Source organism: Rosa rugosa, chromosome 2 (assembly GCF_958449725.1).
Source record: "Rosa rugosa chromosome 2, drRosRugo1.1, whole genome shotgun sequence".
In the NCBI taxonomy this organism is placed as follows: Eukaryota; Viridiplantae; Streptophyta; class Magnoliopsida; order Rosales; family Rosaceae; genus Rosa; species Rosa rugosa.
In genome coordinates this window covers 65359471-65373640 of record NC_084821.1, presented here as the reverse complement: position 1 = coordinate 65373640, position 14170 = coordinate 65359471, and the positions used below count along the sequence as shown (strand labels likewise).

The 14170-nt window shown below is 38.1% G+C and overlaps 2 protein-coding genes across 2 annotated transcripts; one reads left to right on the top strand and one right to left on the bottom strand.

The window, feature by feature from the left end:
• Nucleotides 1-2646: 2646 nt before the first annotated feature.
• On the top strand, nucleotides 2647-8936 carry LOC133729377 (probable leucine-rich repeat receptor-like serine/threonine-protein kinase At3g14840). The gene is made up of 24 exons (XM_062156892.1): nucleotides 2647-2762; nucleotides 2863-2998; nucleotides 3131-3202; nucleotides 3293-3361; nucleotides 3449-3520; nucleotides 3617-3688; nucleotides 3785-3856; nucleotides 3957-4028; nucleotides 4118-4189; nucleotides 4306-4377; nucleotides 4472-4543; nucleotides 4658-4726; nucleotides 4804-4866; nucleotides 5339-5404; nucleotides 5503-5538; nucleotides 5628-5662; nucleotides 5763-6136; nucleotides 6256-6451; nucleotides 6549-6686; nucleotides 7092-7210; nucleotides 7341-7551; nucleotides 7644-7881; nucleotides 8090-8240; nucleotides 8359-8936. Exons 1-24 carry the CDS (start codon nucleotides 2648-2650, stop codon nucleotides 8743-8745), a joined length of 2979 nt encoding a protein of 992 aa, XP_062012876.1. The 5' UTR covers nucleotide 2647; the 3' UTR covers nucleotides 8746-8936.
• Nucleotides 8937-10314: 1378 nt separating this feature from the next.
• LOC133729375 (pollen-specific leucine-rich repeat extensin-like protein 3) lies at nucleotides 10315-12710 on the bottom strand. The gene has a single exon (XM_062156889.1). It carries the CDS (start codon nucleotides 12629-12631, stop codon nucleotides 10508-10510), a length of 2124 nt encoding a protein of 707 aa, XP_062012873.1. The 5' UTR covers nucleotides 12632-12710; the 3' UTR covers nucleotides 10315-10507.
• Nucleotides 12711-14170: the final 1460 nt, after the last annotated feature.

Sequence of the window (14170 nt, the reverse complement as noted above, 5' to 3'; positions counted from 1 at the left end):
ATCATTTATGGTTGTACTCATTGTCCCTATTTCAATAAATTTTTAGGTTTATTCCTTCAAAAAGAATGTGTATTTAAATTATCTTGATATTAGAAATAAACTTCTTAATATTGTAAAGTTCAATTTCAATTGTAAAACAATGAATGATAATAATGAGTTTGCTAAATTATAGTGCAAAAACTCTTGCACATTCAAAATTATTCAATGTGCCAAAATTAAAGGATAATTATATATTAAGCAAACTCTACAGTTACACATAACTATTATGTGGTCCTTGACCACCTCATAGAATCAGGCACCTATGTGGAGAAAAATGTAGGGGCGGAAAAAAAAAATCTTAAAGCAATCAATCTACATCAAGTACATTTTACATGGGCTAATTACATTAACTCGACCATTTTAGAAAATTAATGAATATGGAATGATTGTATAACTACACCTATTAGAACGGATAAGCAAAATAACATACCTTAATGAGAGGATGTTTAATCATGTCGAGCAAGAAAAATATTTATATAATAGGAATATAACAGAATCTGATGATACACAATAGCAAATATATAGATCACATCGGAAAGGAAGAAATATAGGATAATTAAGGCAATTAATCATTTCAAATAAGAGAAAAATCAAGGATTAAATTGATTGTATTAAATTCTAAATATTTAAATTCAAAAAATAGTCAACAGCTATATTTGAGGGGAATATTTTATTTATTCAATCAGAAGGGCAAAAAAGTCAAACTAAAAAATGTGAAAAATGTTAATTATAAATTTAAAACCTATAAGGAAGGTTCAATTATGTGAATTGGGTGTAGATTAAAAGAAAATATAGGGATGAGTTTTTCTTAATAAGAGCTTTGTTTTTTGGGTTTTTATCTAATTTTCTCTAAATTATATAAAAAAATAAATAAAATAAATAAAAAATAAATAAATAAAGAAGAAGAAGACTAAAATCAAGAACTAAATTAACCTTGCTTAACTAACCGATAAATATGTTCATAATGGTGCACATGCGGGAGATAGAAATCAATGTCTTTTCTTCTCTCGGTATAGCTGGTTAAACATTTTTGAATCAAAGTCTTGTAGGCAAGTTGGGAGTCGCGAGATAAAGATTAAAGAATCGAGGTCGATTACTAGTCATGAGGTTAATTGTTTTCAAATATAACTAGTTGACCTCGATCAGTTAGCCTAAGTACTAATCCACCACTTTTCACATTACAAGTTGATAAACCAGATTCCTATTTCTAGCTGAAATATAATTCTTAATCAGGTCCTTATTCAGGGAAATGAGAATCTAGTCAACCTAGCTAGTCTACTTGTTCTGGTCTAATATACATTTTCCATTACCTTGCTTGAACCAAATCTATAATACACAGGAGCAAAGAGGGGTGACACCATGAAAGCACATGTGTTGGCCTTGAAATTTGGACAAGTAATTGGACTACATATTAACTTATCAAGTCTAATCACAAATTAAAGAAAAGGGTTTGCTTGACAAGTAGGAAATAGTTTAATTAATCTTCCATGAAATTCCCATGGATGATGATATATAAATTATAAAAGCTTGGCACAGTTCATACGTAGCTGAATGAATGTGAACTGGGTAGTGAAGAAAAATGGTAAGAATTAACAACCCAATTCCGTCATATCAGAGCCACCAAACAAATTTCATCATATGGAAATGATAGCTAGAGAAGTAAAAATCAAGTGTGTGTTTGGTGGGGTGGTAAGGCTTTGGTCTCATATATAAGAGGTCAGGAGTTCGAGCCTCATCAAGGGTGAGAATATGGTGGGGTTTTAAAAAAAAAAAATAAAGTAAAAATCAAAGGAGCCTATATCTGAACTCACTTGCCCTCACCTTTCTTCTACATTTCATTTAGTTGCCCAAGCTGCGAAAGTCGACCAACATTTGAGGAATGAAAATACGAAATTAGTTTGATGATATGAATTAACCATAAATTATATAAAAAAATAAATAAATAAAAATCAAGAACTAAATTAACCTTGCTTAACTAACCGATAAATATGTTCATAATGGTGCACATGCGGGAGATATAAATCAATGTCTTTTCTTCTCTCGGTATAGCTGGTTAAACATTTTTGAATCAAAGTCTTGTAGGCAAGTTGGGAGTCGCGAGATAAAGATTAAAGAATCGAGGTCGATTACTAGTCATGAGGTTAATTGTTTTCAAATATAACTAGTTGACCTCGATCAGTTAGCCTAAGTACTAATCCACCACTTTTCACATTACAAGTTGATAAACCAGATTCCTATTTCTAGCTGAAATATAATTCTTAATCAGGTCCTTAGTCAGGGAAATGAGAATCTAGTCAACCTAGCTAGTCTACTTGTTCTGGTCTAATATACATTATCCATTACCTTGTTTGAACCAAATCTATAATACACAGGAGCAAAGAGGGGTGACACTATGAAAGCACATGTATTGGCCTTGAAATTTGGACAAGTAATTGGACTACATATTAACTTATCAAGTCTAATCACAAATTAAAGAAAAGGGTTTGCTTGACAAGTTGGAAATAGTTTAATCTTCCATGAAATTCCCATGGATGATGATATATAAATTATAAAAGCTTGGAATAGTTCATACGTAGCTGAATGAATGTGAACTGGGTAGTGAAGAAAAATGGTAAGAATTAACAACCCAGAGCCAGAGGAGATGGTCATCTTCTTCGTAGTGGTCATTTGCATGGCACAAGTCATATTTGAAGCACAGTCCATGACTCTTCCAGCTGATGAGGGTATTGGGCCTTATAAGTTTCATTTCGTTTCCTAGTTTAAACTTTGAAGAAATTACAAAGGAAAGAAATTGAGATTTTGCTTTTTATGTGGGTGTGGCAGTGCAAGCCCTTCATGAAATTGCTGAGCAACTGAACAAAAAGGACTGGAATTTGAGCAACCCATGTAGAAATATTTCAATGAACACCCTCTTCTGCAACTGTTCTTTCTCTGGCAATGTGTGCCATGTCCAAACCATGTATGTGGCCCTAAGTCTCTGCTCAATTTGCATTTTTATTATTATGAATCAATGTGAAAAAGTTACAATCTTCTCTGTATTTTTCACCAAACAATGATAACCCATGATTTGTTTTGGGTCCTTATAATGCAGTTTTCTTGTGGGTCAGGACCTGGATGGTGTGCTTCCACCATCACTGGTGAAGCTGCCTTACCTCAAGGAACTGTATGTTTCAGACTCCGTAGCTTTAATTTCCACTATTTGTTTAGCTTTTTTTATTTTACCACCTAAAAAACTATTTGTTCTTGCTCCCAGTAATCTGAGTCAGAATTACCTTAGTGGCTCAATTCCACCAGAATGGGGCTCTACCAAGTTGGAATTTCTGTAAGTTATTGATCTGTAGGCTTATGTTTGCTGTTGTAATTCATGGCTAGATTGAAGTACTGAACTAATGCAATGTACCCAATGCAGGGTCCTCAGCGTGAACAACTTATCAGGACCTATCCCTGCCTATTTGGGGAACATAACTACTCTCCGAGCTTTGTATGATTTCAATCTTTCTTACCCTATTTAGACTGAATTTCATGCATGTACAATTGTTTTGGTTTGGTTGTGACATTGAGTATACTGTGGTCCCAGGGCCTTGGAAAGCAACTTATTTTCTGGAAGTATTCCACCGGAGATGGGAAGATTGATTAACATGGAAGTCCTGTGAGTGTGCCTATTTTTTGATTCTTTGATTTGCATGTTAAATTTTAAGTTTTTATTTAAATGTTCTTTGGTTTTCCCATGGATGATTAATTGCAGCTACCTTCGAGCTAACAATCTCACTGGACAGTTGCCTGTGGCTCTCACTAATATGACCAAATTAAAAACACTGTAAGTGAGTTTACTATACTTCAGATAGTCAAAGTGTTTCCAGCAAGAAGAAAAGGAAGAAAAAACAGGTTAATGACATTATTTTTTTACTTTGATACAGTTGGATTGGCAGTAACAACTTCACTGGAAAAATTCCGAACTATTTTCTTAGTTGGAAAGAACTTCAGATGTTGTAAGAGATCTTTAATTTTCTGCTATGCTTTTTAATTGTATACAAATACTTCATGTGTAATCTCAATTGCTCTAAAATATTTTCACCAGAGAGATGCAAGCGAGTGGCTTTGAAGGGCCCATTCCTTCTACTCTTTCTGCCTTAAGTAATATGACATACTTGTGAGTCGTGGCTTATAACTTAGCAGTCATCTTAGTTTCACATTCTTTCTGTTCTTTGCTTTGAAAGATCATTACTGAATTAGGATTTTGTCTTTCTTATCATTTCTGTGAGGCAGAGTAATCAGTGACTTAAGCGGAGAGAGCTCAAGTTTTCCAAACTTGTCGAACATGAAAAACATGCAGAAATTGTGAGTGATCTTTATAGTTTTAGTATCTTCTAATTAGAATAATCCAGAGGTTCATAGCAATCATTTTTCTTATGTGGTTTGCTCCATATTGCAGGATGTTAAGGAGCTGCAATATAACAGGATCAATTCCAGAATATATATCTAACATGACAAGCCTGCAAGTTTTGTAATTCCCTGAATATAACTCACTCATTTTGTAGCTTGGCTTTGCTGAATGTCGTTGCTACCAATATGGCAATATGATGCTCCTCATTACCCGCCCCCTTTTTTCATTTTGCAGAGATCTTAGCTTCAACAGATTGAAAGGGAGTATCCCAAATCTTGACAAGTTATTAGGATTGGCCACAATGTAAGCAGTGTAAATTCATCCTAAATGTAGTATTTTTATTTTTTTTGTTTACATAATCCATACTGCTCAATGATCAGATATCTGACAAGTAACTGGCTTACTGGGCTTCCGGAGTGGATCAAAAATAGAGATAGCCGCTAGTATGTTTCTTCATCCCAAAACCTTATGTTCATAACCTCATACCTATCGTTGGCACACACTAGATACACCAAAATGTACATTGCAACTTTTGCTATCTCATTTTAGTTTTCATGCTTCTGAGGCCTCCACAATGTGTATGATTATCAGTATAGCGTCTTGATACATAAACTATTATGCTAAGTTAGTGTGAAAGAGATAAAACCAACTACACAACTTTTTCTCTACAAGGACGGATAGGATTATCCATACACATGATTTATAGCTAAGAAGTATAAGAAGACTAGGTTATACAGTTTCATGAGTGGTTAATTAGGTCCAAATCTACCTGTGTATCTTTGAAATGTTGAACCATTTCATCTTTGTTCTGTGCAAGTTACGTATTTTATGTTAGAAGATTCCTGCCAAAGTATACTGAAATTTCTTTTCTTGACATTTCAGTCGCTTAATGGATAACTTCATGTTTGTGTGCAGCATAATAGATCTTTCTTACAACAATTTTTCAAGGGACTCTGTCCCAACTACATGTCGAGAAACCTTGTAAGAGTATCTCCATTTTCTTCGTTTCATTAGCCTGCTCCAAATTAGCTTTCTTTTGTTACCTAAATGTGAAAGTGACTAGTCTGTTGTTTCATCAGTAATGTGTTCAAAAGTTTCTCCAGACAGAACAACTCGTAAGCTTCAACCCCAACGAGTTTATTCTTATTTCATCAGTAATTGTTTATAAGCTAATGCTTCTGTTTTTATATATATTTCAATGTAGAATTCTTTGGAATTGCCTCTATCCATGTTCAAAAGGTAACTAAATCTGTGGTATAATATTTGAGGTTTACACTTCTGTGTTGAATATTGATTTCACTTGTGTCCTCCTTTCTATCATCTGTTTCTTTCTATATAGAACAGTATTCATTGCATATTAATTGTGGTGGAAAACCAACCACCATTGGAAGCATCAAGTACGAGGGGGATGAAGCCTCGGGAGGTGGAGCAAAGTTTTTTCATGACCCAGTTAATTGGGGATTTAGTAGCACTGGTGATTATGGGATTATGAATTTTGACCAAGCCTACATAGCAAACAATGTTTCCATACTCAAAATGAACAACTCGGAATTGTACAGAACTGCCCGCCTTTCTTTTCTTTCACTCACATATTATGCTCGTTGCTTAGCAAATGGAAATTACACTGTGAAACTACACTTTGCGGAAATAGTTCTCAGAGACAACAGGTCTTATTATGGTGTTGGAAGACGATTTTTTGATGTCTATATTCAGGTAGTCATTAAGCACCTATCCACAGAGTTTCTTGTTCTAACTTTCCTGATTAAAATTCTTAGTCACTCCCTTCTTTTGCACTTTTCAACTTGAACGAATAATTATGGTAATTTCTACAGGAAAAACTGGTATTGAAGGATTTTAATATTGAAAAGGAAGCACAGGGGGTTGATAAGGAAGTGATTAAAGTATTTAAAGCAGTTGTCAATGTTAACACTTTAGAGATCCGTTTTTATTGGGCTGGGAAAGGGACAACTAATGCCCCAAAGAGAGGGACATATGGTTCGCTTATATCGGCTATCTCAGTTGAGTCTGGTAAGTGATTTAAACATTCAATTTTCTCTTTACTTTAGACTTTAGAGTACTCTTGTTGAACATTGATCACTGTTCTGTGCTCTGTTCTCTCTTCTAGATTTTAAGCCGCCTGGTGATAGCAACAGGAAAATATTCATAGCGGTTGGAGTTGCTTTATTCTTATGCCTTATCTTCATGGTTTTTGGCATTCTTTGGTTAAGAAGCTGCTTTGGAGGCAGGACCTCTAGGGAACAAGGTAATCTAAATCCAGTACGAAAATAAAACTTCAAGGACTTGAAAACTTGAATTTTATCCAAGAAGATTATCTGTGTGAGTGAAAATTAAAAGGATATCAAGAGTCTTCCCAAAAATTCGATTGCAGCCTACATTTACTTTATTGTCACCAGGAACTAGAATGAACTCATCGGAGCAAAGAAACTTAACATGATCCTTTGACTTAAACCAAAAGTAGAAGTAAACTCATTCTCCCCCTACCGTACTATTTTTTTCTTCGGAAATGTATGGTGAAATCAATTCAAGGTATTTGTCTGTTGTAGTTGCTTCAGTCTTCCAATGTTTAGCTTTGATAAGCAAAAGGCCCCAAGCTCTCCTTCAAAAAGCATTTCAATATGCTAATTAATCGATCTTGTCACATGGACAGAGCTGAAAGGATTGGATCTGCAAACTGGACTCTTTAGATTCAAACAAATCAAAGCTGCCACTAACAACTTTGATGCTGCAAACAAGCTTGGGGAAGGTGGCTTTGGAATTGTTTACAAGGTATTCAATGACTCCTTTTTGTTCAAGTACCTTTTTGTTTTTGTTTCTGTATACTTTGGTATATGTCAATTTTCAAGTTCTGTGAATGATGTACATTCCTGAAATGTTTTACATTTCTTATTGTTTATAGGGGGAATTATTAGATGGTACTACTATTGCTGTTAAGCAACTTTCATCAAAATCAAAACAAGGAAATCGTGAGTTTGTGAATGAAATAGGGATAATTTCTGGATTGCAACATCCAAATCTTGTTAGATTGTATGGATGTTGCATCGAAGGAAATCAGTTGTTGCTGGTATATGAATACATGGAGAACAATAGTCTTGCACATTCATTGTTTGGTAAGCTGGTAAATTTACGAGTGGATGGTATTCATGTTATGAGCTTCTAACTAGTTTGAAATATGAATCTAATTTCTTCCGATTAGTTACAGGTCCACAAGAAGGTATACTGAAACTGGACTGGCCTAAGAGGCAAAAAATATGTATTGGCACTGCAAGAGGGCTAGCTTTCCTGCATGAGGAATCGACACTGAAAATTGTTCATAGAGACATCAAAATGACTAATATACTGCTAGATAGAGACCTAAATCCTAAAATCTCTGACTTTGGTTTGGCCAAGCTAGACGAAGAGGAGAAGACGCATATTAGCACCAGAGTAGCTGGAACTATGTGAGGAACCTTTCATATCTTTTACTGCTTATTTCAATCCTTAAATATATTTTTGTGAAACTTGAATATAATAGGGGGATTATGTTTACAGTCAATGCTGATACTCTTCACTACAGTAAAAAAAAAAAAGATGGATCATTTTACCCTTTTGTGACATGGTAGTTGGAAATTAATCACAATATGCTTATTAGTTCCTATTGTTGTGCAGAGGATACATGGCGCCAGAATATGCACTATGGGGTTATTTAACTGGCAAAGTAGATGTTTACAGTTTTGGAGTTGTTGCATTAGAGCTCGTATCTGGCAAAAACAACATCAAATATCGACCAAATGAGAATTATGTATGCCTTCTAGATTGGGTACGTAAGATCTCCATCACATTCTTTTAGTACAAGCAAAACTACAGTTGAAACTAAACCATGCTGCTTAATTTGTGGGATGTGATATATTGGTGATTCACTTTCTTCAATCCTGCAGGCCCTTGTTTTGCAACAAAAGGAAAACCTGATGGAGCTAGTGGATCCAAAGTTGGGATCCAAGTTCAACAAGGAAGAGGCAATGAGAATGATTAAAGTAGCTCTACTATGCACCAATCCATCACCAGCACTGAGACCTACAATGTCTGCAGCACTAAGCATGCTTGAAGGCCGAGCTGTTATTCATGAATCAAGTAGAAATCTGAGTATGTATGGTGATGAACTGGGGTTTAAGGCCCTAAGAGACGACTATAATGATCTGAATATTCAACAGAGTCCAAGAGAGACTCAGAGCCTCATTTATTCATCCGATGCCAAAGCAGGGCCAGATGCCTCTTCCTCAACGACTGTCCAGGATAGCTATACATTTAATCTTGATTCTCCATAGCTTTTGATGCGGGTCCGTAGAGCTCAGTTTATATTAACAAAAAGTTCATAAGGCTTCTCTCTACATAAGTGCTAGCTAGTATCTTATATTGGTAACTGGTAACAGCAAAGCTTTGACACATATGGATGTTCATTTCAGATATACTGTTCATTTTTTCTTGTTTTTTAATCGAAACCTAAATGGATGTACGGAAAGCGATTCACTGTTTTTTTTTTATAAGAAATCTGGTTTGCTCACATTCTTTCGATGAGTTGTGTTTGGCCTAATCTGGTAACCCCAGCTTTGAGCGTTTCAACAAATTTGTGTTTGAACTGTAGTCCAACAAAGTCATTGGTCTTTTCAGGTATTCATATGAATTACTGACCAAAATTACCAAAATTTAGGATTATTCTTAGGTGGAGCCAAACGCGTTCATTTATAATATAAAAAGGTTGGCAGAAGGAGGGTTGGTTGTGCATGCAGAAAAATGGAACAGGTTCACCCTTAATGCAGAGAAAAGCCAAAAATAAAACTGGATTCACACAAATAGGAAAAAAAAGTATAATTAAATCGTAATTTGAGCCTATAAAATATGATAATTGGAGTAATTTTAAATTCTTTTGATAAATGATAAGAAAGAGTAAAATTCTTTTTTTATTTTTTTATGCCTTCTAGATTGGGCAAGATTACAATTTTGGAGAAACATCAAATATCGGCCCAATGAGAATTATGTATGCCTTCTAGATTGGGCAAGATCTCTATCACATTTGTTTAAATGGATTAATTTATAATCCATTTAATAAATTGGTCATCCATTTCTCGTCAATCCTGGAGGCCCTAGTTTTGCAACAAAAAGAAAATCTGATGGAGCTAGTGGATCCAAAGTTGGAATCCGAGTTCAACAAGGAAGAAGCATTGATAATGATAAACGTATAGCTCTGCTATGCACTAATCGATCACCAGCACTGAGACCTACAATATCTGCAGCACTAAGCATGCTTGAAGGCCGAGCTGCAATTCATGACTTAAGTAGAAATCCGAGTGATGTGTAGTGTGATAACTGGGGTTTAACGCCTTAAGAGATGACTTTCAAGATCTGATTTATCAACAGAGCCCAAGCGAGACTCGGAGCCTCATTTATTCATCCGACGCCAAAGGGCCAGAGGCCTCTTGATCGAGGAATTGTCCAGGATATATAGCCATACATTTAATCTTGATTCTCGATAGCGTTTAGATTTTGAAGAGCTTAGTTTGTGTTCACATGCTCATGGAAATCGCACTTTTGCTTTATGTGTCCTTTCAATCTATAACAACTTGGTGTCCCTATCGATCTTGGTTATATGAAATGTTAGTTGGAAAATGTTCACTGTGGCTTCCGCATGCATGCATGACTACTAGCAAAGCATCTTCATATTGGTAAGAGCAGAGCTTAGACACATATGGACGATAATTATAGAATAATATTCAATTCATTGATCAGTGTTGTTTATTCAAATCCAATATATTTGGAATCCGTTTAGTGAATTTCTTTATGAAAAGCTAGCTGTGGTTATTTGCATGCACTTAAATAGAAGTGGAGACAAATGAAAATGAAAAGAAAAATGATTGTACGTTATGCCGATAACGTCCTTTATTGCATTATGTAGGCGTACAATCGAGAAGGTTTAGAGCTTGATGTCTCGAATTTACTATACAAGCTCTGATCAACTAACAAAAGTGGTGTATGCTGTGACGCCGTTTTAAACCTTATAAAGAGTCACGATTGATATAGTGCAGCAGCTGCTTAGTAGCCTGGGAACATAGGTGGAGGCGGTGATTGGTATTGGAATCCCAGGTTTGGTGGGAGGACGAAGTCGTCTGCTGGTGGTGGTGAGGCCGGAGGAGGAGACTGCACTGGAGGTGGTGGAGAGTTGACCGGTGCAGGTGGTGGTGGAGATTTCACTGGAGGTGGTGGAGAGTTGACCGGAGCCGGTGGTGGTGAGGCCGGAGGAGGAGACTGCACGGGAGGTGGTGGAGAGTGGACCGGTGCAGGTGGTGGTGGAGACTTCACTGGAGGTGGTGGAGAGTTGACCGGAGCCGGTGGTGGTGGAGACTGCACGGGAGGTGGTGGAGAGTGTACCGGTGCAGGTGGTGGTGGAGACTTCACTGGAGGTGGTGGAGAGTTGACCGGAGCCGGTGGTGGTGGAGACTGCACGGGAGGTGGTGGAGAGTGGACCGGTGCAGGTGGTGGTGGAGACTTCACTGGAGGTGGTGGAGAGTTGACCGGAGCCGGTGGTGGTGGAGACTTCACTGGAGGTGGTGGAGAGTGCACTGGAGCCGGTGGTGGGGGAGAGTGCACAGGAGGTGGTGGAGAGTGCACTGGTGGTGGGGGAGAGTGCACTGGGGGTGGTGGAGAGTGGACAGGTGGTGGAGGAGAGTGCACTGGTGGTGGAGGAGAGTGGACTGGAGGTGGTGGAGAGTGCACTGGTGGTGGTGGGGAGGGTGGAGGAGGAGAGTGCACTGGGGGTGGTGGAGAGTGGACGGGTGGTGGAGGAGAGTGCACTGGGGGTGGTGGAGAGTGGACCGGTGCCGGTGGTGGTGGAGATTTCACTGGAGGTGGTGGAGAGTGGACGGGGGCCGGTGGTGGGGGAGAGTACACTGGTGGTGGTGAGAAAACCACAGGAGACTGTATGGTGCGAGGAGGAGGGTGTGGTTTTGGTGTCTCCTGCTTTGGCGGCTTTGAGGGCACTCCGCCACCTCCACACTTGGCCTTGCTGCAATCCACTGGCTTGCTCACCACAGCTTGACATTCTTTGGGTGACCTCTGTTTAGGCCTGTCTGGTAAGCAGTTGCTTGTGTCGTCCATCACCATGTCCTGCCTTGAGGTTGGCACGCATTCTTTGGCCGCGCCGTTGAAGAAGTTGTTGGAGAATGTGAAGTTCTTCAAGCCAGGCAACTTGCAAATGCTCTCAGGAACAAACCCGGTCAGGTTGTTGTTTGCAAGGCTGAACTCCTCCACGTTCTCGATTTTGAACGATTTCGACAGGATGCCGCTGAATGTGTTTGAACTGATGTCCAACACAGTCACGTTCGAGATCTGGAAGAGCTCAGGTGGCACACACCCGCCTAGCTTGTTGTTCGAGAAGATCAGCTCGTTCAAGTTCCTCATTTTCCCGATGCTGCTAGGAATGCAACCCTCGAAGTTGTTGTTGGCGATGACGAGGACCGAGACATTGGAGTTGCCAATCGTCTCTGGAATGTTGCATCTGAACCTGTTGTTGTTGAGGAACAAGGCATCCAGATCCTTATTGAATAGCTCAGGTGGCAGACACCCCTCAAAGTCATTGTACCTGATGTCCAGGTACCTGAGGGCCGGAAGGCAGTGAACCACCTTAGGGAATTCACCCACAAACCGGTTGTTGCTGATATCAAACTCGTGGAGGAGACTCAGCTGGCAAAAGCTTTGGGGCACGATACCACAGAATCTGTTGGAGTTGATGTGGAACACCGCAACCTCATGTAACAGGCCTAACTCAGCAGGAAGGAATCCTGCAATGTCAGCCCCATTGAGATCAATGCTGGCCACGACGTCGATTTTTGGGTCATCAAGAGCCTTTTCACAGAACACTCCCGTGTATTTACATACATCAGGACCAACCCAGTTTGCAGTTGTCTTTAGAGGGTCGGAGTACATGCTCTTCTTCCAAGCCTGGAGTGCAATGTATGCACGTCGAAGCCTGGGGTTAGGGAACTTCAGGTTCGGATCAACCCCATTTTCGTAGTTTTCGGGTAGGTCACTGCCTTCCGGGAGCGTTAGCAGCTGGCGACGGGCAAGAAAGGACGCTTCGGCATCTGTTAGAGCTACAGAAAGGGATGAGATAGAAGAGAAGACAAAAAAGAAAGATAGTATGCAGCCTGAGGCTTTCATGTTTATTTTCTTTTGGGTCTGCACCGCCTCTCTTCGGTTCGACCCAAGGCTGCTTATAGATGAGGATGAGAGAGGTGAAATGGAGGAGGGATTATATTGAGGGGGAATGCATGTTCGGTTGGGAATGTTTGAAACCGTTATGCTTGAATTTCTCTGCACTTTTTCCAAAATTAGAGTATTAGAGTTCTATTCTGGCTTTCATATATTAAGCACCTCACACCTGTTCGGTTCATAGTTTCAAAGCCTCCCTAAATTTAGGCAATTAGTTTTTAGTACTTGCCTAAACTTGAATTTGATGGTTATTAGCTCATGACCAGGTCAGTACAAGAGAATTATATGGATATAATTACTGTTACTACATTATGGAATTCTCACATCACCACATCATCATCGTCGAGACCCTATATTATAGAAGCTGCCTAAAATTTTGTTGGACAGCAGAGGAGTCTATAAAGAGGTTGTTTTGTATTTTTGAAGTAGGTTTGACATATATATATATATATATATATATATATATATATATATATATATATATATATATATATATATATATATATATATATATTATGGGTCGGGATCAAGGGACACATAATTATACACAATTTTTTACACTCCTTATGAGCCCTTAGATTTTAAAATATTAAACGGTTTAGATTAAGTATGAGAATGACATGACATTTTATATTTATTCCCTAACATAAATAAATATATTATTCGTTTCTGAAGCAATGTATTAATAAAGAACACTAGAATCAGAGCACGATCAAAAAAAATATTTAAAAAAAGTAAGAACAAAATAACAAGAACTAGAACACCATATCCCCTTTCCTAAGCTTCATCCCCATCACCTTCCTCAAACTCCAAATATTAGAGTTGAGATTCATGATGATCTGTGAATTGCCTCTGCGCATTTTTTTTTTGTCTCTTTATATACGTCTATTACTTCACTAACACCAAACAAAGAAGCTTAATGATATGTGAGCTGCTGGCTATTAGAGAAGGTATGGATCATCTTTTCTCATTACAGTTACATAATGTTGTAATCGAAAGTGACTGCTTAGAAGTAGTTAATGAAGTTTCCAGCCCTCAATATGAGTTACTAGCCAATGGAGGTTTAATTGATGATATAAAACAAAGTTGGAGAATGCTGCAAGGTGTGAAAATTCAACACACTCCTAGATCATGTAATGCGGTGGCTCACCGCCTAGCTGCTTTAGGTTTTGAGGCAGATCAAGGTTTTGTTTGGTTTGAACAAGCACCCGAAGATATTCGAGATGTGCTTCTACATGATTGTAATGATCAACTCAGTTGAGTTCTATTAATAAAGCTAGCTCTTTCACTGATTCAAAAAAAAAAAAAAAAAACACCAAACAAAGAAGAAAACAACAAGGGACAGAAATCCCAGATTTCCAACCCCGTACAAGCTGAGGGAGGATTATATATATATTGAGAATATATACATCCCACATGGGAAAAATGGGACCTTGCCTATGAGTTTATAAGGATTTGGGTCACTCCATCCATTGCGAATTGGTTTTG